Raw genomic sequence first — 21589 nt, 5'->3', positions numbered from 1 at the left:
AATTATGTTTGTTTTTTTAATTGAAACCTGCATGAAATACGGTTTAAAATAATGAAATATTATTGAAAAGTTTTGATACAAATTTATATAGAATGTAGATGAAATAATTATGTAATACCGAGTAAAGTATGTTCTTTTCTTAATTAAAACGTGCATAAAATACATTAAAATTTAAGAAAAAATGAAAAATTGGATTTATTTAAAGTTAAATTGAATATAAATGAAATAATTATGTAATATCGTGTAAACTATAGCTTTTCTTAATTAGTAACTTCATAACATTAAATCGAATGTTGATGAGATAATTAGGTAACGAGTAAACTATGGTTTGTTCTTCATTAAGATGTGCCGGATGTTGAAAAACGTTGAGATCGATAATGCATAAAAGGTGCAGACTGCAGAAGTACAATAAAATGAGTTTTCCTCTAAAAGTTTCGCAATACGCCTTCATATTCATCGACTTCCAAAGAACAACCATTCCCCGAGCATTTAAGGGTAGAAAACATACAAAAAAAAAACGTGATTAGACGCAAAATACATTTGGGAGGCAACAAGAACAGAATAAAAAAAGGAGATCTCATTCCGTTTTCCAGGACAAACCGCATTATCGGCGGGCTTTGTTTTCCAGGGTCGAATCCACCGAAAACTAATTTACTGTAATAATTTATCCACTTCGGAGAGATTCCAGTCAACCTTCTCTCCCTTCTTTTTGTATGTGTGTGCGTAAATACTCGTTAATGATACGAACAGGAGAATCGTATTTAAGTTACAGTTTAAATTATAGCTCAGATAAGGTCATAGTTAGTCGGAGATTCTAATTGGAAATACAATATTCAAATTGCGTTATAAAATACTGCAGATTTTTTTTGTTAATGCTCGGCCTTTTCACCTTTCTGTTGTTTAAAAAGTTGCATTTAATTAATGCCTCTTTCGGTCAAACTGTGAACGAGCTCGACAAACAAAACCGGTGAAGCAGAGAAGCGAAAAAAACAACTGAAAAAAAAAGGCAATATAGGAGTGTTTTTCAGGGCAGATGGAAGTCATTAAGCAGTCCGTCCTGGTCCACGGTGATCTGTAATTTCCCAGGAATCCGAGAGCCATAGACGAAGAAGAAGCAAGTAGATGAAGAAATAAAAAAAAGTAGAAAACTTTACACCGCTTTAGAATGCTGATTACGTTCGGAGCTTCAGGATCGTCGATAATTAGATTTGATAAAAATGCAGTGAGCGGAGGAAAAAAATGCTGATCAAAAATTTAAAAAAAGGTATAAATAAAATATATTGTGTAACGTGGAACTAATTAAATCGAATTATTTCTCAACGAGTCGTTATTTTGAAATAAATATAATTCTCGTTTCGAGTCGTGACAAATCCCAGGTCCAATTTATGTGCATAATTGACTGAGCACAAGCAATTTGGGTATAAATTTGCGAGCAGCAACTTAGTCACAAATTTATATATATATATAAGCATTTTACATCAAAGCGGATTCCTCGCGTTTCATAAACGTCGCGACGCAAAGCTGTTTCGTACATGCAGATACGATTGCCTCTCGTGGTGCAACGGTTTTCTCTAATATTCCATGACCTCAAAATTACAATAAAGATACAGTTATCTCATACTTAAACTCATGTCAACGTCACCCAAGCTTTAACCTCAATTTAATAACAATTACATGAATGCAATGTGTGTGTGTCAAATTTGGATATAAAAGTAATTTTCAAAAATTGACATCTGACAAATAATTTTAATTTTAATTAATTTTAGTAATTTTAATTAATTTGATTTATGTAAAATGATAAAGAATTTAAATCATCTTTATATTTTAGATCTTCGGAAACATCAATGTTCAAAAAGTGTAGAAAACATGATTAATTTGAGTCATCTTAAATAAATTTAAAATATCAGTTATTTTTGGGACACTCTGGCTTCTCAAACAAATCTATTCCCGAACAAAAAATTTAAAAAAACGGCTTAGTTCAGATAATCTAATTAGCTTTTATTTTAAATGAAATTTATGCAATGTGTGTGTGTGTCAAATTTATATATAAAAGTAAACTTTTACATCTGTCAAATGAATATATCTAAGTCAAGTAATTTTGATTTATGTAAAATGATAATGAATTTAAATCATCTTAATATTTTAGATCTTCGGAAACATTAATTTAAAAAAGTGTAGAAAACATGATTAATTTTATGAATGTTATGAATACTCAATCGTTAGACATTGAGATTAGATTAGAGATTAGACGTTTTGATTAAATAAAACTGAAAACTTACCTTTGAATCTCTAGCATGTCTGTATATATAAACGCAATGTTACAAATTCATCAAATTGTTCAATGTCTAACATTTAGATTAGACAAAATTGAAAACTATCATTAGAATGTCTAGTATGTATTATAAATGCAATGTTATGAATTCATCACATTGTTCAATGTCTAACGAAAACACAAAATTGACAGTTATTATGTTACATTAAGATTAGACAGAATTGAAAATTGTCATTAGAATCTCAAGTATTTCGCAATTATATGAATACACAAAATTGACAATTAATATGTCAGATTTGACATTTGACATTACCTTATTAACATTTATCCTCTGTTACATAAACGCAATATAAAGAAACGCGGAATTAATATTTACGTAAGGTGATAAAATTGACATTTATTTGTCAGATTTGAACATTATCTGAAAAAATGATATTTATTCATAAGATTAATTTATTTGATTATATAAATTAAAGACAAAATACTAATAATATTAACGTAAATGAAAACAAAATCTTATAAATTCATAAAAATAACTGATATCTAATAAAAAAAATAGTCTGGACAGAAAGACTAATCAGTTTTGGTCGAAAAAACTAATAAATTTGATAGTTAATTAAATCATGAATTTGAATAACTTATGATAATCAAACCTAAAAAATAATGAATATTCTCATTTTTGCTCATAATTTATTAATTTACGGAAATGAATCATTTTACTATAACCTTCAAACTAAATATTTGTGATTCATAAAAATAACAGATAATATGTCATATTTATATTTAGATATATACTTGAAAAAACATTTATTGTATAAACATTTTATATCGTAATTTGGTTATTAACTTCTTATATTTTTATAACTATAATTGAGAATTGCACGTATTTAATTAAAATCTATGTAGGAAACAAAATATGAAAATAAACAAAAAATACAATAAATAAATATGAATAATTCTAATTACTAAAAACTATTGATAGGTTGTAATAAGAATAAATAATTTATTATATAAGAAACGAATAGATTCTCTTAAATATTTTAAAGAAAACTCTGGGTAACACTTAAAATTCTGGTTGCAATTTAGACAACTTTGAATATTCAACGAATGATTTTGGCAAGGAGTACGATGAATTTGCTCGTTCTGAAATGTGATTATACACGTTTCGCTGAAAATCGATACAGTGTTTAATTTTATGAAAACGTATGACATTGCGAAATAATGGTATACATCCTTCGCATTACGAATAGAACTCAATTTGTATAAGTACCTAAGTAACGCCATAAATAATAAGTTAATTATGTAACATTAGAAGTTTAGAAGTTCGCATCTCGTCGCTCGTTCTCCAACTCAGCAGGTGAAACTTATTTAATTAAATGGAATGAGTTTTATTCGTCAAATATATTAATTCCAAAATTGGCTGTGGCAAACTGTGTGTGTGCGTGTACAATCATTTTAAATAAATTGTTTCGAGGGCCAGCAAAGCACGAGCCGTGAACGCAAATATTTAAGCTTGATCAAATTAGAACTAAGTCGTCGGAGTAAGATTTTTGTCGTCGCCTTTCGCATTGTTTATTTATGGATCTCGCAGAGTTCCTCCAAGTCCTCTGCGTAGAGATGGGACAAAACTGACAAAGTTTTCAATTAGATTTTCGGTTCTGTCGTTGGTGTCGACGAAGACCTGCAGCAAGCTTTTAAGCTCTGCATAGAGAGAGCGATTCGTCCCCTTCTCCGAGATACGATTAAACAGAAACACGGCTCATGCCTTACGCTAATTACCAGTAATGCCGATCTCCGTTCTGCTTCATCCTCAACCCCAAACTCCATCCACATTCCACGTCGATGTTCCATTAAATGGTTAAGATTTTAGTACAGGATTTAGCTAAGTAACTTTGAAAAATACGAAAGATTAACTCTAACTTAATCATTAAATAAACTTACCTAGCACAACCTAATCTAGTACAACCAAACCTAACCTAATCTAATATACATTTACGTAACATAAACTAACCAAACATTATTTTATACAATGTAGCCTAATTGTTTTTTTTTAATTCCGTGATTTAGAAATTTACTTGAAAATTTATTTCAGATTTCCCGGGAACAAAAAAAATGTCCCTAATCTCAACATAATTCATACATTTAAATCATAATACATTCACATTTTCGATCATTATCTATTAAATTATTGATACATTTGCGAAAATGAATAACATGTTTGACAGAAATCATCTTAATATAACCTTAAAACGAAATATTAATTAGTCATAAAAGTGACTAAATGTCATAATTAAATTTAAACATAACCTAGAAAATTGACATTTAAAATACGTCATTTTGACGAATATACTGTCATAATTTAAAACATATGCAATTTTTTACACTATTTAGAACTATTTAATAGATTTAATTATAACAATCTATTTATCTACTGTTCATAACATTTACAAATCATTAATACAAAAGATCCGTATAAATCATTTTTTATTACTATTTTCCTTTTATTTCACATACGCACCAATATTTTTAAACATAGAAAATTTAATTATTTTATTTTGTTTACAGTCCATTAAGTATAAATTGATCTAAACTCTCCCTAGGTTTTTGTTATTTGATTTCCAAGGAAACGAACAAGAGACCTTCGTGTCGGATTTTGTGACACAGACGAAAACGTGGAATAACGTATTAAGTACATCCTTGCTGCTTATTTATTTCCTTAAATTTATTATAACTATGTCAATTATAATAGATTACAGTTATTTACGTTAACGGAATTTATTTTCTCAGATCCTCGAACAATGAAATTTATGTGTCAAATCATTATATATAAGCATCATTGAAGACACGTGAAGATACACTCAGTTTATACAAAAATCTACATGATTTACGTATTGATTAAACTATTATTTTTAGTTTTTTTTTTCACTAAATTGTATAAACTGTGTTGTAAAATATTCATCAGATTAATTCAAACCACTTCAAACGGAAACCTAATCCAAATTATTTACCCAAGTGCTCTTTGTACATTATTCTAATTATTAATTCATTCTTTATCCATATTGTTTTCTACCAATACATTTTCATCTAAACTTTAGATTCTTACGTAATTACATTATGACACTACTGCGTTATACAAGGGTTTACTTTATTGTGTTATTACGGGTACCAACGTACCAACAATTTTATGTCACTATATTTAGTTATAACCGTCAGGAAAATATTTATTCTTATATACCCGAATACTTTTATGTTTCCCATTGCGCATAATGTAGATATTGATTAAACTATAACCAGCACAAAATGAACGTTTTCTTTTATTTTTTCTATTTTTGATCATAACTTAAAAATTATTACATGTTAAATTTTTTATATATTATTGTGCCGCACGTGTACCAACTTAAACAAATCGACATATTTAGGTAAATTAGATCTTATACTACCAAACTCTACGTCATTTATTTAATATATGCCATATTGTGTAAAAACAGCCTTAAACTTATAGTATCAATTAAAGTTTAATTTTATATCTGACATTAATATATCTCTGTATTAATAATTACAAATATGCTTAAGCATTATAAATCACTAGATTTAGTATGTAGATTTCAATAAATAATTATTAATTTTCATAATCGTAATCGTAATAATGGTAAATATCCTGCGGGAAATTGTATCCATTTAATGTCACCAGCGAATAGATACAAATAAACTGATTAACTACATAATAAAATAATAATAAAAATATATAACAAAATATGGTTCTGAAATATGGTTTACATTATTCTTCCTCAAGATTTGCTCTTCTGTCTCAAAAGTTTATTTAAAAAAACAAATGTATTTGTGAATCTCAAATAATATTAAAATATTGTGAGGAAGAGGTTTGTATCTTCCATCTCAAAAGTTTTCCATCTCTTATATAAAATCAACGTTTTATGTATTATCTTTCTACTTATGCTCTCAACATACTCGGCGCATCCACATGACTTAAACATTGATACAACTACAATTTATTTATCTTCTAATATTTGTATCAATTATTAAAGATTATATATTGTTCTGTTACGTATATCAAGTTAATCAAATTTATGTTACTATATTAGTTACAGCCGTTTGTTATTTCTTATCTCCTGACAGCGCATTTGATAAGATTTATGTCTCATGATATGAATATAGCATTCAATTAACGATTATAAGTAGTTTAAATTAAACGTTCAATTTTGTTCCTCTTCATTTTGTACATCCATCTGATTTGAATAATAACTCATTTTCTTTTTTATGTACTTTCTAATAGATTTAATTAAAACAAAACTTATATCATCGGAGATCTTATATAAAGCGCACATTATACTTTGTACTCTTATTTCAAGTGATTGCTTAAATCTGAAAAGTTTGACCCACTGGACTCAACCAGATATTTATTGAATTTTCTGCAATCTACTGATAAATAGTTAAAACTTATCGTTGTATAATAATTTTTTAATCTGTAGAATTCTATTATATAACCATAAAAGTAAAACATCTGCTCTGTACTTGATGAAAACTGTGACCGAAAGGGAATTTATGGCAACAGAGAGAATAGAATGTCGAAGAGTCTGTTACAATCTACAATCAAAAAAATCGAGAGGTACTTTTTATTTTCAATTTGATATAATCAATGATTTACTTGTTGTGCATTCAAAATTAGAACAAGAGAACGGAAGGAGTTGATCTAAGTGATCATTCAGTCACCATGATTCTATTTCTATATTCTTGGCAAGAATTGATTGTGGGTACTTGTTACCTATATGTTTGATCTAACCATTACGAACGCATGGAAATTGTAACAACTATCATCTGGCCAAAACTAAACTCAATTGGAGATTACAATGTACTTTGTAAACATACATAGAAAAAAATACCGAATTATATCGAATTTTTGTGTTTTTGAAAAAAAATGTGTGCTATAGTTTTTTTTTGGTGCTTAGTTATTATGAAAGGGTTTCCTAAAATAAAATCAATGTTTTTTTTCTTTGTTGGAGAAAAATGGGCTAAACAAAAATTTATAAATCCCGGCGCATCCACCCGACACTAATTGAAAAAAAACCTTTGTTAATTTATCATTGCAGGTCAATGATTAAATATGAAAAGATAAAATAAATATTCCCGGCGCATGCACGCGTTTCTAAAAACAACTATTCTTCTCTTCTTTTTTTTCTACAAATTTTCTAAAAGATTTATTCATAGTATTGTATGAAATCTTATGTAAAACAAAACCATTGTTTGTCCTCTCATTGCAGGTGAATGCTTAAGCCTGAAGAGCATAAAGTTCCCTGAAGTAGCGGATGTGAGGGGCAACGTGGATCTGGAGTGCCATTTCGATATGGAGAAGGATATCCTGAAGGACATCAAGTGGTACAAGGACAACAACGAATTTTTCAGGTGAGCGCTGAAACATTGCGCAGCGCCCCCCTGAAACAAAACGCTCCCTGAACCCGTTTTGAAAGTTTTGAATTAATTATCCCCGTCGCTGTAAACTATTTTGCTTGGACAAATCGCATTCGATATGTTCTCTGTCAACCTTTTGCGCTTCGTTTTTTTTTTAATTTTGTTATTTATCCACTATTCCACAGTTAACAAAGCGGCAATATTAAAACACGGTCACGCATCAGATTCATCAATTATTTTGATAAATTACTTATACTAAATAATATAGATTCTATAGTCTGTTTATTTTGTAATGAAAATCTGTATAAAACCTGCGAATTTTTATATTTAAATATAAATAATTAATGAAAGAGAAACGGCGCGATAAGCGAAACGCTGTAGAATGCGTTATAACACGAATAATCAATTTTAAATTAATTAAAAAAACAAAACATGTAATAATTGTAATCAAAATATTAATTTTGTTCATTGATGTTATTTATATAATTAATTATTAAACACAATATTTCCCAATATGCAAATGCACTAATTTAAAATACACAGTTTATCTATAAATACACTTTAATAAAAAAAATAAGTCAAATATATTTTATAAATTAAGTGAAAAAAATGAAATATATATGTAATTGTGTAATTAATTACACTTTAGTATAATATTTTTAAAGGTTCAGTCTAATTACTTCGTAAAATATCGTAACTATGAAAAAAGTTATAAAACTTATAGAAATACAACAAAGCTTCGCATAGTGCGGTTTCGATAAATGCCGATTTTTAAAATAAACTAAATTTTAATTGAGCGAATTAAAAATAGATTCTAAAAATTTATTAAACTGAATTATTTTTTATACATAAATGATTTTAATTCTAACTAGATTTAAATATCAGGTTCACTTAATCAAATATACGTTTAATGGAAAGAATTTTCAAAGTTTCTATTTCTTATATATTAACAATAATTTCTATAAAGTTTGCTTGAACGCTTATTTTTTCTATACACTGGATAATCTCAAATCATTAATGATATTTCTATATGTGTAGAACGAGTTCTTATCTAATATTAGGCATAATGTGGATGATCCAATTAGTAAAGATATACTTAAATACCTTTACTCATCCAATCCAATTCTTTACTTATCATAAACATTGGTTGTCATGGAGTCAGTCATCTGAAACAGCTGTCATTATAAGCATAAGTACAGGGGTATTGCCGCATAGTTCGGGTAATTGGTTCTGTCAACATCCCGTTTAAAACCGGACTAATCGAGGAAGTAAATAAAATAGAAATAAACCGCACAAAAAGAGTATTGACTGATCAAAGCCGTACTATGCGAGTTATTTCTAGTTGTTATTAATTTATAGTCATGAAATCCGATGTCAGTTAATTGAATTGTAAACTGAAATATTAACTTAAGTCAAATATTGACGTATGATGTTGGTTTATATTTAATATGGATCGTAGTGTGGATGCACTCGAAATATGTTTTCCTTAAAAGCATTTATTCTTTTGAATTCAGGTACGAACCGAAAAGGACACCGCCGTACATATCCTTTGAGGTGGCCGGTGTGCACGTCCTCAAAGGCGTCGATCAGTGCAACCTGAAGAACTGTTACGTGAGTCTCCATCAGCTGTCGAAGGCGCATAGCGGCGGTTCTTACCGGTGCGAGGTGACGAGCGAGGGTCCATCCTTCAAATCCGTCTCGGAGACGGGAAACATCATAGTGGCAGGTACGTGTGTACACGTCTAAAAAAAATAAAAAGAACGTCAACGTTCAGTTTGTGCGGAAATGATGTGCGGACCTAACGACTTCCGAACGTTGCAGCTCTGCCCAACAAAGAATTGCGAATCGAGGGTCTACGGATCGACGAGAAATACGTGGAAGGCGAACAAATCACGGCCAACTGCGTCTCCGACGTCTCCGATCCTGCTCCGATCCTTTCCTGGTACATCAACACTAACGAGGTAAAATTTGCATATCATTATTTGGCAGCTTGTGTACCCTGAACATCGAGCCTTTTATCAGTGCTAATGCAATTTTCCCACTCTTTGTTGTGTTTCCAAATTATTTTATATTTAATACGTTTACGCAGCGGCACCTATTTTTTTTTTTGTTTCACATCTCCCATCTCCTTAAACTACTTGACATATAATTCAATATGACAGATCCGTGAAATACAATACATTTAAATAGATTACTATATAATTACATTACTTTATTAGCTAACAAAGTTAGTTATGAAATCATATCCAGGCGTTTTAAATCTCCGGTTATCATCAGTCTGATTTGGTTTATGCTGTATTGAATGTAAATAATATGAGCCGTTTATTTTGAAACTGGTCTAGGTAAGTCCATTATTCATTTTTTTGATGTAGCAGCAATTTTTATAATTTGATGTTAGCTACAATGGAATCTCGCTTAACGAGTATAATCTGTTACAAAATTTCCGGATTTTTATTTGTATAGTGAAATACTCGTATAGTCAAAGCGAAAAGCGAGGTTCCACTGTATATGATTATTTTAATCACATAAATTTTCACACTTAGTTCAATAATTAAAAACATTATTTTGAAAGTGATCTAAGTCTACTTCATTATTGATAATGTCCAAAACTGGATTCCCAAATTTCTGAAGACAGTGATGAAGGTAACTTTAATTATTTTATTACTTTATTCTAAAGCAAATGATTGATACAAGAGGATTTGACATGAACAAGACTTTTGGAAGACGCAGTTTTTAAAAAAATAAAGAATTCTAATTAAGAAAGGAACCTTATAAAGTTTCCTAAGATAACAATTATTAATGGATAAATACTGAATTTATTACCACGTCGGAGAAGACCAAGAAAATTTAAAAAAATTACTTAAATTTGTAAACATATAAGACGAATTACAACATCATAATACGAATTACAAGGACATGATGAACATATTGTCGTGTCCTGGGATTGAAATATCTCTGGACACTGTGGAATATATCGTAGTTATGTCATTGTGGAGTCCTAATGAAGTAATGCTATAAGTTGTAGTATATACAATAATAAACGCTTTATTATTCACTATAAGTTTATTAACAATTTCTTAGTCTAGATTCAAGTTTTTAATAAGCATAGGTTCTAGGTTTATTACTAGGGTTTTTATGAGTCTAACTAGGACTAGGGACTAGTACTTAATGAGACTCGGTAGAATTAACCTGTAAGACTAACTTTGTATTACAGAAACATCCTATTTTATAGTAGGGAATTAACATAATGGGTTACAATATTTAGTAAGGAAAGAAGTACTTTTCCGAAGAATGTATTTAAACAATTGTACTTAACTTTCACTAAACATTAAGTGTTTAGGCGGATGTATATATTTGCGACGTGCTTAAGCGAGTTTCTACTGTTTTCTATTTCAATTTTAAACTATATCTAATGGATTTGAGCTCTTTCAAATTTTATTATAAATCGAATTATTAATTTTTAAGATGGCTTAGCTCCATTTGTGGTAAGAAAACAAATATATGTTTGCTATTATATTAATAGAAATTGTAAATTTAACTCTTTTAGATACATATACGTATACAGTAGAACCTCGCACAACGAGCAAAATAAATTGTAAGAAAAATGACTCGCAAAGATGGAAATCGTATATTACATTAGTTTATGTGGGGAAAAATATTTCACTAAAAATCCGGAAATGTTGCAACGAATTATGCTCGTTAAGTTAGGTTCCACTGTATTTAATATTATTGAAAAACAAACTCTAAAATATCTCAATTTAAAAATAAATGGATTTAGGTCACTTTCAAAATAAATGGCTCATATATAATAAAATGTAAATAGATTCATATTTTTGGTTGGTACAGTTTATATATTCTTCTTTCGAATCCTATCGTAACCTATCACCCGTTTGAATAATGTTGCACATGCACATCTGCGACAGAAAACGATGAAACGTCCAACTCGCCCATCCATACAATGGTCAACACACACTTTTTTTATTAACAAAATCTACGAGCTATCTGGATCAAATCTGATACACCTAGCATACATAACGTATTTCTGACTATTTTATGCGCACATAATTCACACCGTGTTCACATAAAATTCTCTAATCGCAAAAGAGAGAAGAATATATAAAAAATTGTACGTAAAATAAAATAATGAAATGTTAGCATCATTAAGAAGCAGTGTCAGTAAGTAATAGTTTTATAAATACTAATAGGAAGATTAAGCAAAAGATACGAGAGGCAATATTTTATGTACTGAAAAAATATGCTATAAATTACAAAAAAAATATTTTAGTACACGTAAATCGTTTTAGATGCATACATCATTGTTTTATAACATCTTGTATTATTTCTTATCAATAAGAATATAATTTTTAAACTTTTATATTGTCAATATTTATATATAAAATTTCTTAAATTCTAGATATAAAGGTAAAGTTTGTAGTAAATTTAAAAAAAATTAAATAATAATATTTGATTCAATAATTTGAAGACTATATTTAAACTCAATATTATATAACACAAAACACAATACTAGTAAATTTATTTTTCGAATTATTAATGATTTAATTATTTCATTTTATTTCAATAGTATTTGATTAATTGATTAACAAAACGTTTTTTTTTTTGTATACAAAAATAAAAATTAGTAAGTTATTTAAACATTACTTTCATTTTTAGTATTTTCTGTCTTATTTAGCGGTGTTTTTCAATATTATTAAAACTGTTATTTGTTATAGTAGAGTTATACAAAGTTATTCACAGCAACTTTTTTCAGGTTAGGATCAAAATCCCGACATGTGAAATCCCGACAGTATCTTTTAGTATAAGATATAGTCGTAAAACAAATGAATTGATAAAAAAAACATCGATATTCTATTGTTTAGAGGAAAACCTGTATTTTATGCCTACACTAAATTAGAACTATCTAGTTAAGTAACCATTAGACTCATCAAGTTTTGCAAAAATGAATGTGTGTGAAATAATTGCGCAAATAATGCCACAAAAAGGCAGTGATAAAATTTGTGCGCGTGCATATTTTATGATGAAGGAGAGAAACCGAGAGGAGTTTTTGTTCTAAATTCATAACTGTATACTTTATATATGTATAGTATAGATCATTTGAACAATTCTACGCTGGATTTTTTATTTCTAGAATACAACCAAATTATACAAATTTTGATACTGTCGGGATTTCGATGTTTTCATAACTCTAATGTCCTCTTGCAAATACATAAAATTTATGGGAATACAGCGGAAAGTATAAGTATATAACGTAATCAGATACGTGCTTTCTTTGCAAGAAGTAATAGATTTGAAGGAATCAAGTAAAATGTAGTATGTTTTCTACTCAAGTAGACTATAATTACGTTGAATGAAGGTATGTAAGCTATCAAATTTTTACAGTTACAAATACAGTTTTTGTGTATTCTATAAAAGTTTTACATTGCTGTAGCAAATAAAAACATTTCAATTAATAATACAAGTTTATAAGAGCAACTATATTTAATTGTACTAATTATTAATAGAAAAATTAATATCATTTAACTTCTATTTCAGTAAAAGAAACGTATTAATAAATAAAATAAGAGTTAACAAATATAAACACTCTTAAATGTTTTCTTCTCATTAAGTGTATGTAATATATTACAATTAGATAATATATATTCCTAAGTTGCGATGAGACTTGAAATTATTTACTTTATTTATTTTTTTCTTCGTGTCTCGTGTTTTGCAGACATCACGTAGAATATAAGTTGTTGGATTGTTGTATTTCCTTCTAGAGCCGTAGCATGTACACTACATATATATATACTATATGTGTATATATGTGTAGTTTGGAGTGAATGCGGCGTCTTTAATTTAATTAGGCAGCTGATTAATTAAGTTCCCTTGGAGATGGAGGGAGCTGCAGTCGTTGCTGCTGCTAGGAAGACATCAGGATGCGGACCATTGGCCTGACCAACCGAACCGACCCCCCTTTTCATTCGAGTGCTTCGTCCATGTCGGCGGTTTAATCTTTAATCGGAATCCTCCCTGGACACCTCTGCGAAGCCGTAGTTCTACCTACTTCAGCTCGAGTGCTGGCTGTTTGCAGTTCGTTGTCAAAGAATGTTGATAATTGTAAAATTATTTAGGTAGCATTGTTCCCCATGAATCAGTTTAACTATACCCTGCAGATCTGCAATTACTGTTTCAAATTGTTTTCATTAACACTCATCATAATTTTAAAGTAATTTATTACCTTGTATCATACTTTTATATACTACATTCTAATTAAAAGTGACGATTCCAAGAATTTTGTACTTAACACATTCTTATGCGATTTTCAGATGGATTTAATTCAGGTATTATTATACATGGAATAAAACGATTAAATAATTTGTGCTTAAATTTTCTTATCTTTTAATTTATGATATATTTATGATATAGGAATATGATTTTTTTTTTATATATATTTAAAGATTAATTGATTCAATTTAATATCAAATCGTGTATTTTTATTTCAAAAAATAGCAAAGTTCTATTGACCATAAGTCTTTCTGCCCTACGTAAATTATTTAACATATATCCTTATATATTATGGAATATCCAGAGTCTGGGATAAGAACACAAATTCCTCGAGCCACGATACGTGAATTTAAGATAACATGTGGTAATATAAAAAAGTATAATGTAAATAATAATGTTTATTGCATCAGTCCTACTACAAAACGTATACAGAAATAATAAGAAAAAAATAAATATATATAATCGATAGGTCATCGATTCTCAATTTATGTTTTTCTACACATACCCATTCTTCGGGGGTCCTTTAAATTTTTCAAGTACGGACCAAAAAGTTTAAGAAATACTGATATACATGACGAAGAGGTTGAGTTAAAAAGATTTAATCTTTATTTTTTGTGGGCTCCAAAATCTCGTTGGCTCCACAAAACACCGTGGGCTCTAGACACTATACCTAAATTATAAGATGGCCCTGCAAATATATACAACCTATTAGTACATTTGACAGATATTACAGCTGACAGTTCAGTGTCAATGTCATTAATCTCCATTATAACCAACAATAATTGGTATCTTTCAGGAATGGCCAACTTGTTTGTTTTTAATATCGATCGATCTACATGAAAAATGTTAAATATTTTCCACAATTACATAATCAATTTCGTTAATAATTGATAACTACTGATGGATTGAAATGAAGTATAATCAATTTTTATATACAACTGTTTACAATCAAGTGGTTGGCCACCTCTGGTATAGCTGAAAAATACGTATGTTTCATTTTACTTATAGTGTGAGTGTAGTTAAATTAAATCACCAGTCTGGACTTATGCAACATATATAAGATTGATGCTAAGATACAGAATGTATAAGGAATTTGAGGACATCCTTTTTCATGGTTCTACTGCATTCTAATACCTTTCAGGTTAGTAGTTTTGAAGTAATGGCAGTCTCCCATATGACTAAAAAAATGAAAAGACATGCTGTAATTGTTGCTTTAAAAGCTGATCATGGAGATTTGGATATTTCACGATTTCTGAAAGTTGCAACCTGTATATCATAATATAAAGTTTTCTAGAATAAATATTTAAAATAATTATAGATACCTTGTGTAAATATTTTAAAATGTTGTAGTAAAATTACAATAAGAAGTAATTTAATTATTGAATTCTTATATTATATTGCTTCCAAATTTAAGATTATTTCTCCATATAACATTTAAACGTTATAAGTTTGATTTTCAACATTTATAATTTATCAAAATATATAGAAGATTGAATTAATTTCCATTAGTATTATGAAAAATAGTTGTTTGCAACTTTTCCATCTGGATATTACATCTGTTGCAGGCGCCATCAAAGAGCGTCGGCGAAATGAAGACTGCCCACGTCGACGACGAACTCGGATCGGTTTCCAAATCTTTGACGTTGAATTTCACCGTCGACAAGAAGATGGCCACAGCCTCCAAAGTGGAAGTCCGATGCGAAGCCAAGTTACCCGGTATCCCATGGCAACCACAAACCACCGGAGTCGTTCTGACGACAAGGCACGCTGCGACGACGACCCCAATTCCACCGCCGCGACCGCAGCCACGCAAGAAGTCGAACCAGAACAGGCCAGTGCTTGCACCATTCCTTCTGCCCATCGCCCTTTTCGCGATCACCTTCAACTGAACACCACCAAACCATATCAAGTTTACTTTGTTTATTTGTAAATACGAAAGAAAAAAGTATTTAAATTAGTGTTTAGTGCTAATCTAGTCTATCAATATATACACTTAATTAACAAATATCAAGTTCAAATTAAGTTTACCCGATGAGTTTAAGGAGAACGAAAAAAAAATCAACAGAAAAACGCGTTTTACAATATCAATATTTTCTTTAAACGCGTTTTCAGTTACTTCTTTTTTCTTTTTCTTGATCTCATCGTAATTTAGATGTAACATTATTTTGTATAAGGCGAGTATATTCTTAACCTGATCTTTGTGTTTTATGGAAAGATTAAAAACTTATATCACAGACGGCGCCTTCTTTTCTTCTCAACTTCACCCCCTGCACCTGTAATAATAATAAATTGTCTTCGGCATCCGGCGCGACATCAATATATTAAAAGTCCCTTCAATATCGAAACACCGGAAGATCTAAGGGCGCGGCGACACGTGAGGAGAGGCGGAAAGGAGGTTGAATCTCCTTATTCCTCTCTCAAGCATTTTTTTTGGATATTTTCTAATACTACATTTATCTTCATCCATCCACTTTCCATTTGATTTATTATTCATCCGGATTTGTTGCTTCCAGAATGCATGCATTTATCAGTTACATTTTTATTTTTTGTATTGTTGCGTTCCAAAATAAGAAACGACAAATGTTACTTTTACCTTGAATCTGGGATTATTTTCCATAGCTTTGGCATAGCAACATACACAAAATCGATTGTTGTACAAAATCTGAATATACGAATATAAGATGAATTTTCATGTTTAGTGTGCGGAAAGACCTCGAATAGTACGGATAATCAATTTTGCCGATATCTCGGATAGTTTGAAACCGAACTAACTCAAATAAAAGCAAAAATACAATAAATTTGTGTGAGTTTATTTATATTACTTCTTAATTAAAGTTTAGTTTCTTTTGAAATTTTCAAACGTTACTAAAGTGAATCCGCACTGATCGAAGCCGCATTATGCGAGTTATTACTGTACTTAGGTCCGTTTTGTTGGATACTGTAAATATTTTAGTATATTGACGCTCTGCGATTTCACTATTTCCTTTAACTGTGAATCTGCTGCTATCCTTAAGACTGTCATTGTCCATCGACTTGGCTGAAGGTTCATCCGTGATGAACGATGGCCCTATTGCTGCAAGCACCGAGAGGGCTCACAAAGGGCCTTGCTTGACCAGGATTTGAACCTGTGTCCACTAGCATTATTTAGTACATTTAAATGATTAGTATATTGTGTTATACAAACGCAAGCTATATAGTGTATCAATTGTCCAATTGTGTTGTTGAAAGGTTAAATTGAATGGAAACTATAAATAACTAATGGATGAAATCAACAAAAGAAATATGTTCATTTTTGTTTGTTTTTCCTTCAACAATTGTCCCAATGAAATGCACAATGTTGCGCAATAGAACAATGAGCAATAATACAAAAAAAACAAGCGTAACAAGGGTCCAAGCGATGTAGAAAGAAAAACTCTTTTTTTTTGTAAAATTTAATGAAACAAAACCTCAAAACGGAGATCGAGTGAAACACAGTTTTTACTCCCCCTCGATTAAAACCTTCCTGAATGAAACATGAACTCGGATTTCCAGTTCGATTCTGTTCAGCTGTGAACGAATGATGTGTATAAATATACATGTAAAACGTAAGATCCTCTTGACTTCAACTTACTTTGTTGGGGATTGTTTGAAAGCGATTTTGTTCCCTTTGAATATTTAAAATGAGAGACAAACTTTGTATTGAAATACTGTGTGGTTCAATAAAAAAGCAATTAAACCTGAAAATCAATATATTTGATGCAGAGTTTCACGTGCATTTTTTTTAATTGTCTGCAATATATTTGTTGGTAGTTGTAATCAAAAAGTAATTTTACTTTAATTTGTATTTCCATTTTTTTAAATAAATATTCAATTTTAAATAAAGCTATAGAAATAGAAATAAAAATATGAAATATTTACTATCATTAGTACTAATATTCATTTTAAAAACAAAACATATTATCTAAAACTACCAAAGAAAACGATTATGAAAAGTAATTATTTTATCTATAATACTTTTTAAATGATTTTGAAAAACTATGTAAACAAAAATTTTAGAAAAAATGAAGAATTCAAATATTAATTGTGAATTACTTAAAATTGTGATTTACTTAAAAAAAAATACTACAGAAAATGAATTATGAAAAATTACATTTAAATTAATCATTACATTCCTGCTTTGAAAGTATTTCGGCTTAGGAAAGAATCTATATATAATCTTTGTATACAACATTTATTAGAAATGTTTCAACTGGACTTAAAATTGTAACCAAATTTTGTATTTTGAAATGATTATTAAAGTACTACTTGTATCAGTGACTGTTCAACTGCGTGTTGCGAGATATTCTAGGTGTCCCTCGAAAAATTTAAAAGTACAGTGGAACCTCGTTTAACGAGCACCTCGCATAACGAGCATTCTGCTTAACAAGCAAAATGAATTGTAAGAAAAATGACTTGCTTAAAGAGCGACGTTTAGCATAAGGATGAGAAGAGAAGTCCCGGATTGTGCGCCTGCTACATAATTTTTAAAACTTTTGTACACATATTATGTGTATTTTCTAATATGTTTCAATATACGAGTAAAAATCCGGAAATTTTGGAACGGATTAAACTTTCTAAGCGAGGTTCCACTGTATATTCATTTAGACACCTTCGGCTCCTTAAGTTATTAAAGCAAACAATGAACTCGAACACTTGTAGACCTTATAAATCGATGAAAGTACGGACATCTGCAACAAATCTCAACTAATTTCCTTTTTAAGAATGATCAAAGGTGGTAATATTATATTCTGCTGTGAATTAAAGGAGATATCAACAGAAGAAGAGGTCTTTAACCTTGTAAATCGAAACGTGGTCTTGAGAGGGATGGCAAACTTGTGTTAGCGTTTGCACCGATCGTTGCATGACCGCGAAGTATTCGTGTCGATACATAAATTCTAATTCCTTACATTACAGTCTTTTTGCAACAATCGATTCTGATTTTAAGTGTTCCATGCTTCATACAGAAATGGTATGGCTTTCGAAAGGAAAAAATCGCACGATTTATTTCTTTGCAAATTGAAATAATATCTTTCTTCGATATCAAAACTTCTGAATTTGAATTTATGAAAATGAAATGAAATTATTGGTGGCTGAAATTAACATTTTTCAATTTGAAAATGTAAACGTTTTAAATTTAAACATACAATGAGCAAACCAAAGGCAAAACAAGTTAGAACTGTTCACATGTAAAGTTAAAAACTCACAGTTTGATTGCTTCCCAGGCGTAGACGGTTTTGTTAACAAATTTGAATTATTTTCCAAAGAGCAGAAGACAGTAGAAAACTTCTCTATATCATTTTCTAAGTATCTTCTATCACTTGATTATCAACCTTTTGCAAAATTCGACAGTACGTACTTGCCATTAACGAAGGAAGAAAATTTTGACTTTATTCTTTCTCAAAATAAATTGCATTCTTCTCACTAATCAAATTATTATCTATATATTTTGTATGTTTTTGAAGAATTTATTTATTTTTATTCACACATATTTAATTTGGTTGAAATTTTTATTTGGTGTGTCGAACTGACTTATTAAGTTTTAAGATAGTATTAAGAAAATAATAGTTTAAGTAATGTAGTATCAGTATGTAAGAAGTAAGAAACAAACGCCAATTTGAAACCTCCAAACGATTCAACTTGATTCTAATATAATAATTACATCACACATCTCAAAACGAGCCCAATTTATTTGATTCGATACTCAATTTGAATAAACCAATAAAAATAAGCATCACAAAAAAAAACTTATCAAAATGGAGATAAAACAACCAAAGTGTGATTTGTTCATAGAAGATAAACTTGAAAAAAAAATTATTAATCACATAGTTAGTTTACAATCACATTGGATTAACTAGGCTTCAAAACAAACTAAAGTTTAATTGAGCAAAATAAAAATAAATCTAAAACATTGGTATACAAAAGTTTTTTTGTATCTAATGTCGTGTCCCGGGATTCAAATATCTCTGGACACTGTGAAATATCTCGTAGTTATGTCGTTGTGGAGTCCTAGTGGAGTTTTAAAGAATTCTAGAGGTGAAGTTGGAGACTTTTGATGATAATAAACACTTTATTATTCACTATAAGATTATTAATAACTTTTATGTCTAGATTCCAGTTGCTAAGTTTGTTACTAGGGTTTTTATGAGTCTTACTAGGACTCGGGAGGATTCTCCTCTAAGACTAAAACTAACTTGGACTAATGACTCTTTTTGTATTACATAAACATTCTATTATATAGTAGTGAATTAGCATAGTGTGATTAGTTATGGAATCTTCGTAAGTGGTATTTGTACTAAGTCTTAATGACTTACGTAAATACACATGTACAAAATAATTAGGGCTAAGATTATATAAACAATAACGGTTATACATTTTATTTAGTTGCTCGATTAGTTTTGTTTGAAATAGTCGGAATATTAGTAGAAGCTATGGGTACATTAATGAATAATTGATTAGTTTTAAAGCAAAAATTAATTTCTCTTTCATTGATTTGAATTTATAAATATTATTTGATTGAATATTTAGTTATTAAATGTGTATGATTAATATACGCAACGTTAATGAGAATATCGGGACTATACGCAAAATTAATTATTACTAATTAGAAGAAAGTTACAACCAACTCCGTACATTTAATGCGCACATAGCTAAATAGGAAATTTGAAAATATTTGACATTGATGTACGTTTATTGAAGGCACAAATATCCAATTCCAATCGAATATCCAAATTCCAAGAACCGTAAGGAAAACGGACAGAGTAATTTAATAAAAAAAAAAATGAAGTGGACTGCATGCAGTGATTCCAATGTCCAATAAACCCCACCGGATTGGATCATCCTCGTATTCCACCCAACGGACGCAAAATGCATTCACTAACGAACATCCTCCCGCATCCGCTTTATACGCAATCGCTCTCGATTTAATGTATCATTTAAATACGAATTGATGTGCAAAATATCTGCAAATTCAACAACACCCCAAAATTGTTAGTCCTAGTCAATACTATCGACACAATTAAACTCTTCGAATTAGAGTTTATTTGAGTGAACAGAATATTACTCTTTTCATCACGAAATGTATATATTCCAAATTGTTGTGATTGAACGTACAAAAATACTGTATTTTGTAGATCACAAAATACACAAGGCTAAAATATGCAATTCACTCACAATAAACTCTCCATAACGAAAAATATTGTGAATTATTTGAAATCATCAAAATTATAAGATTATACGAATTTCTTGAATATAAAATAAATGTACATGTTGTTACATTTCTGAAGAATGAAAAAACAATACATTTTCATGAATAAATATAAAATTATTAGTAATTATCATTACATTAAACTATTTATACGAAATATAAGAAGTTTCTAAACGAATCAATGATAATATATACTGTCATACCTCGATTAACATTACATTTAATAACGAAGCTTTTATATAACTAAGTCCGTAATTTCTGTTTAACATTAATCACTTTTTCTTGAACTAAAACAAGATTGTCAAAAAATATTTTGCATGTTGTTTGAGATATACATTCCTGTAAAACCAATAAAAATGCAATTGAAAACGTTGGAAAAAAGTTAATGA

The 21589-nt window shown here is 29.5% G+C and overlaps 1 protein-coding gene across 1 annotated transcript in view; it reads left to right on the top strand.

Moving 5' to 3' along the window:
• LOC108568987 overlaps nucleotides 1-16062 on the top strand; it is a 37191-nt gene extending 21129 nt beyond the window's left edge. Inside the window, exons 3-6 of the mRNA XM_017930344.1 lie at nucleotides 7549-7690; nucleotides 9211-9422; nucleotides 9518-9657; nucleotides 15544-16062. Coding sequence (XP_017785833.1) covers nucleotides 7549-7690; nucleotides 9211-9422; nucleotides 9518-9657; nucleotides 15544-15867 — 818 coding nt within the window. The 3' untranslated portion in view covers nucleotides 15868-16062. The remainder of the gene's footprint in view (nucleotides 1-7548; nucleotides 7691-9210; nucleotides 9423-9517; nucleotides 9658-15543) is intronic.
• Nucleotides 16063-21589: the final 5527 nt, after the last annotated feature.

This window comes from Nicrophorus vespilloides, unplaced genomic scaffold (assembly GCF_001412225.1).
Source record: "Nicrophorus vespilloides isolate i.1.1-1 unplaced genomic scaffold, Nicve_v1.0, whole genome shotgun sequence".
NCBI lineage: Eukaryota > Metazoa > Arthropoda > Insecta > Coleoptera > Silphidae > Nicrophorus > Nicrophorus vespilloides.
The sequence above is the reverse complement of the archived record's forward strand: the minus strand, read 5'-3'. Positions and strand labels throughout refer to the sequence as shown.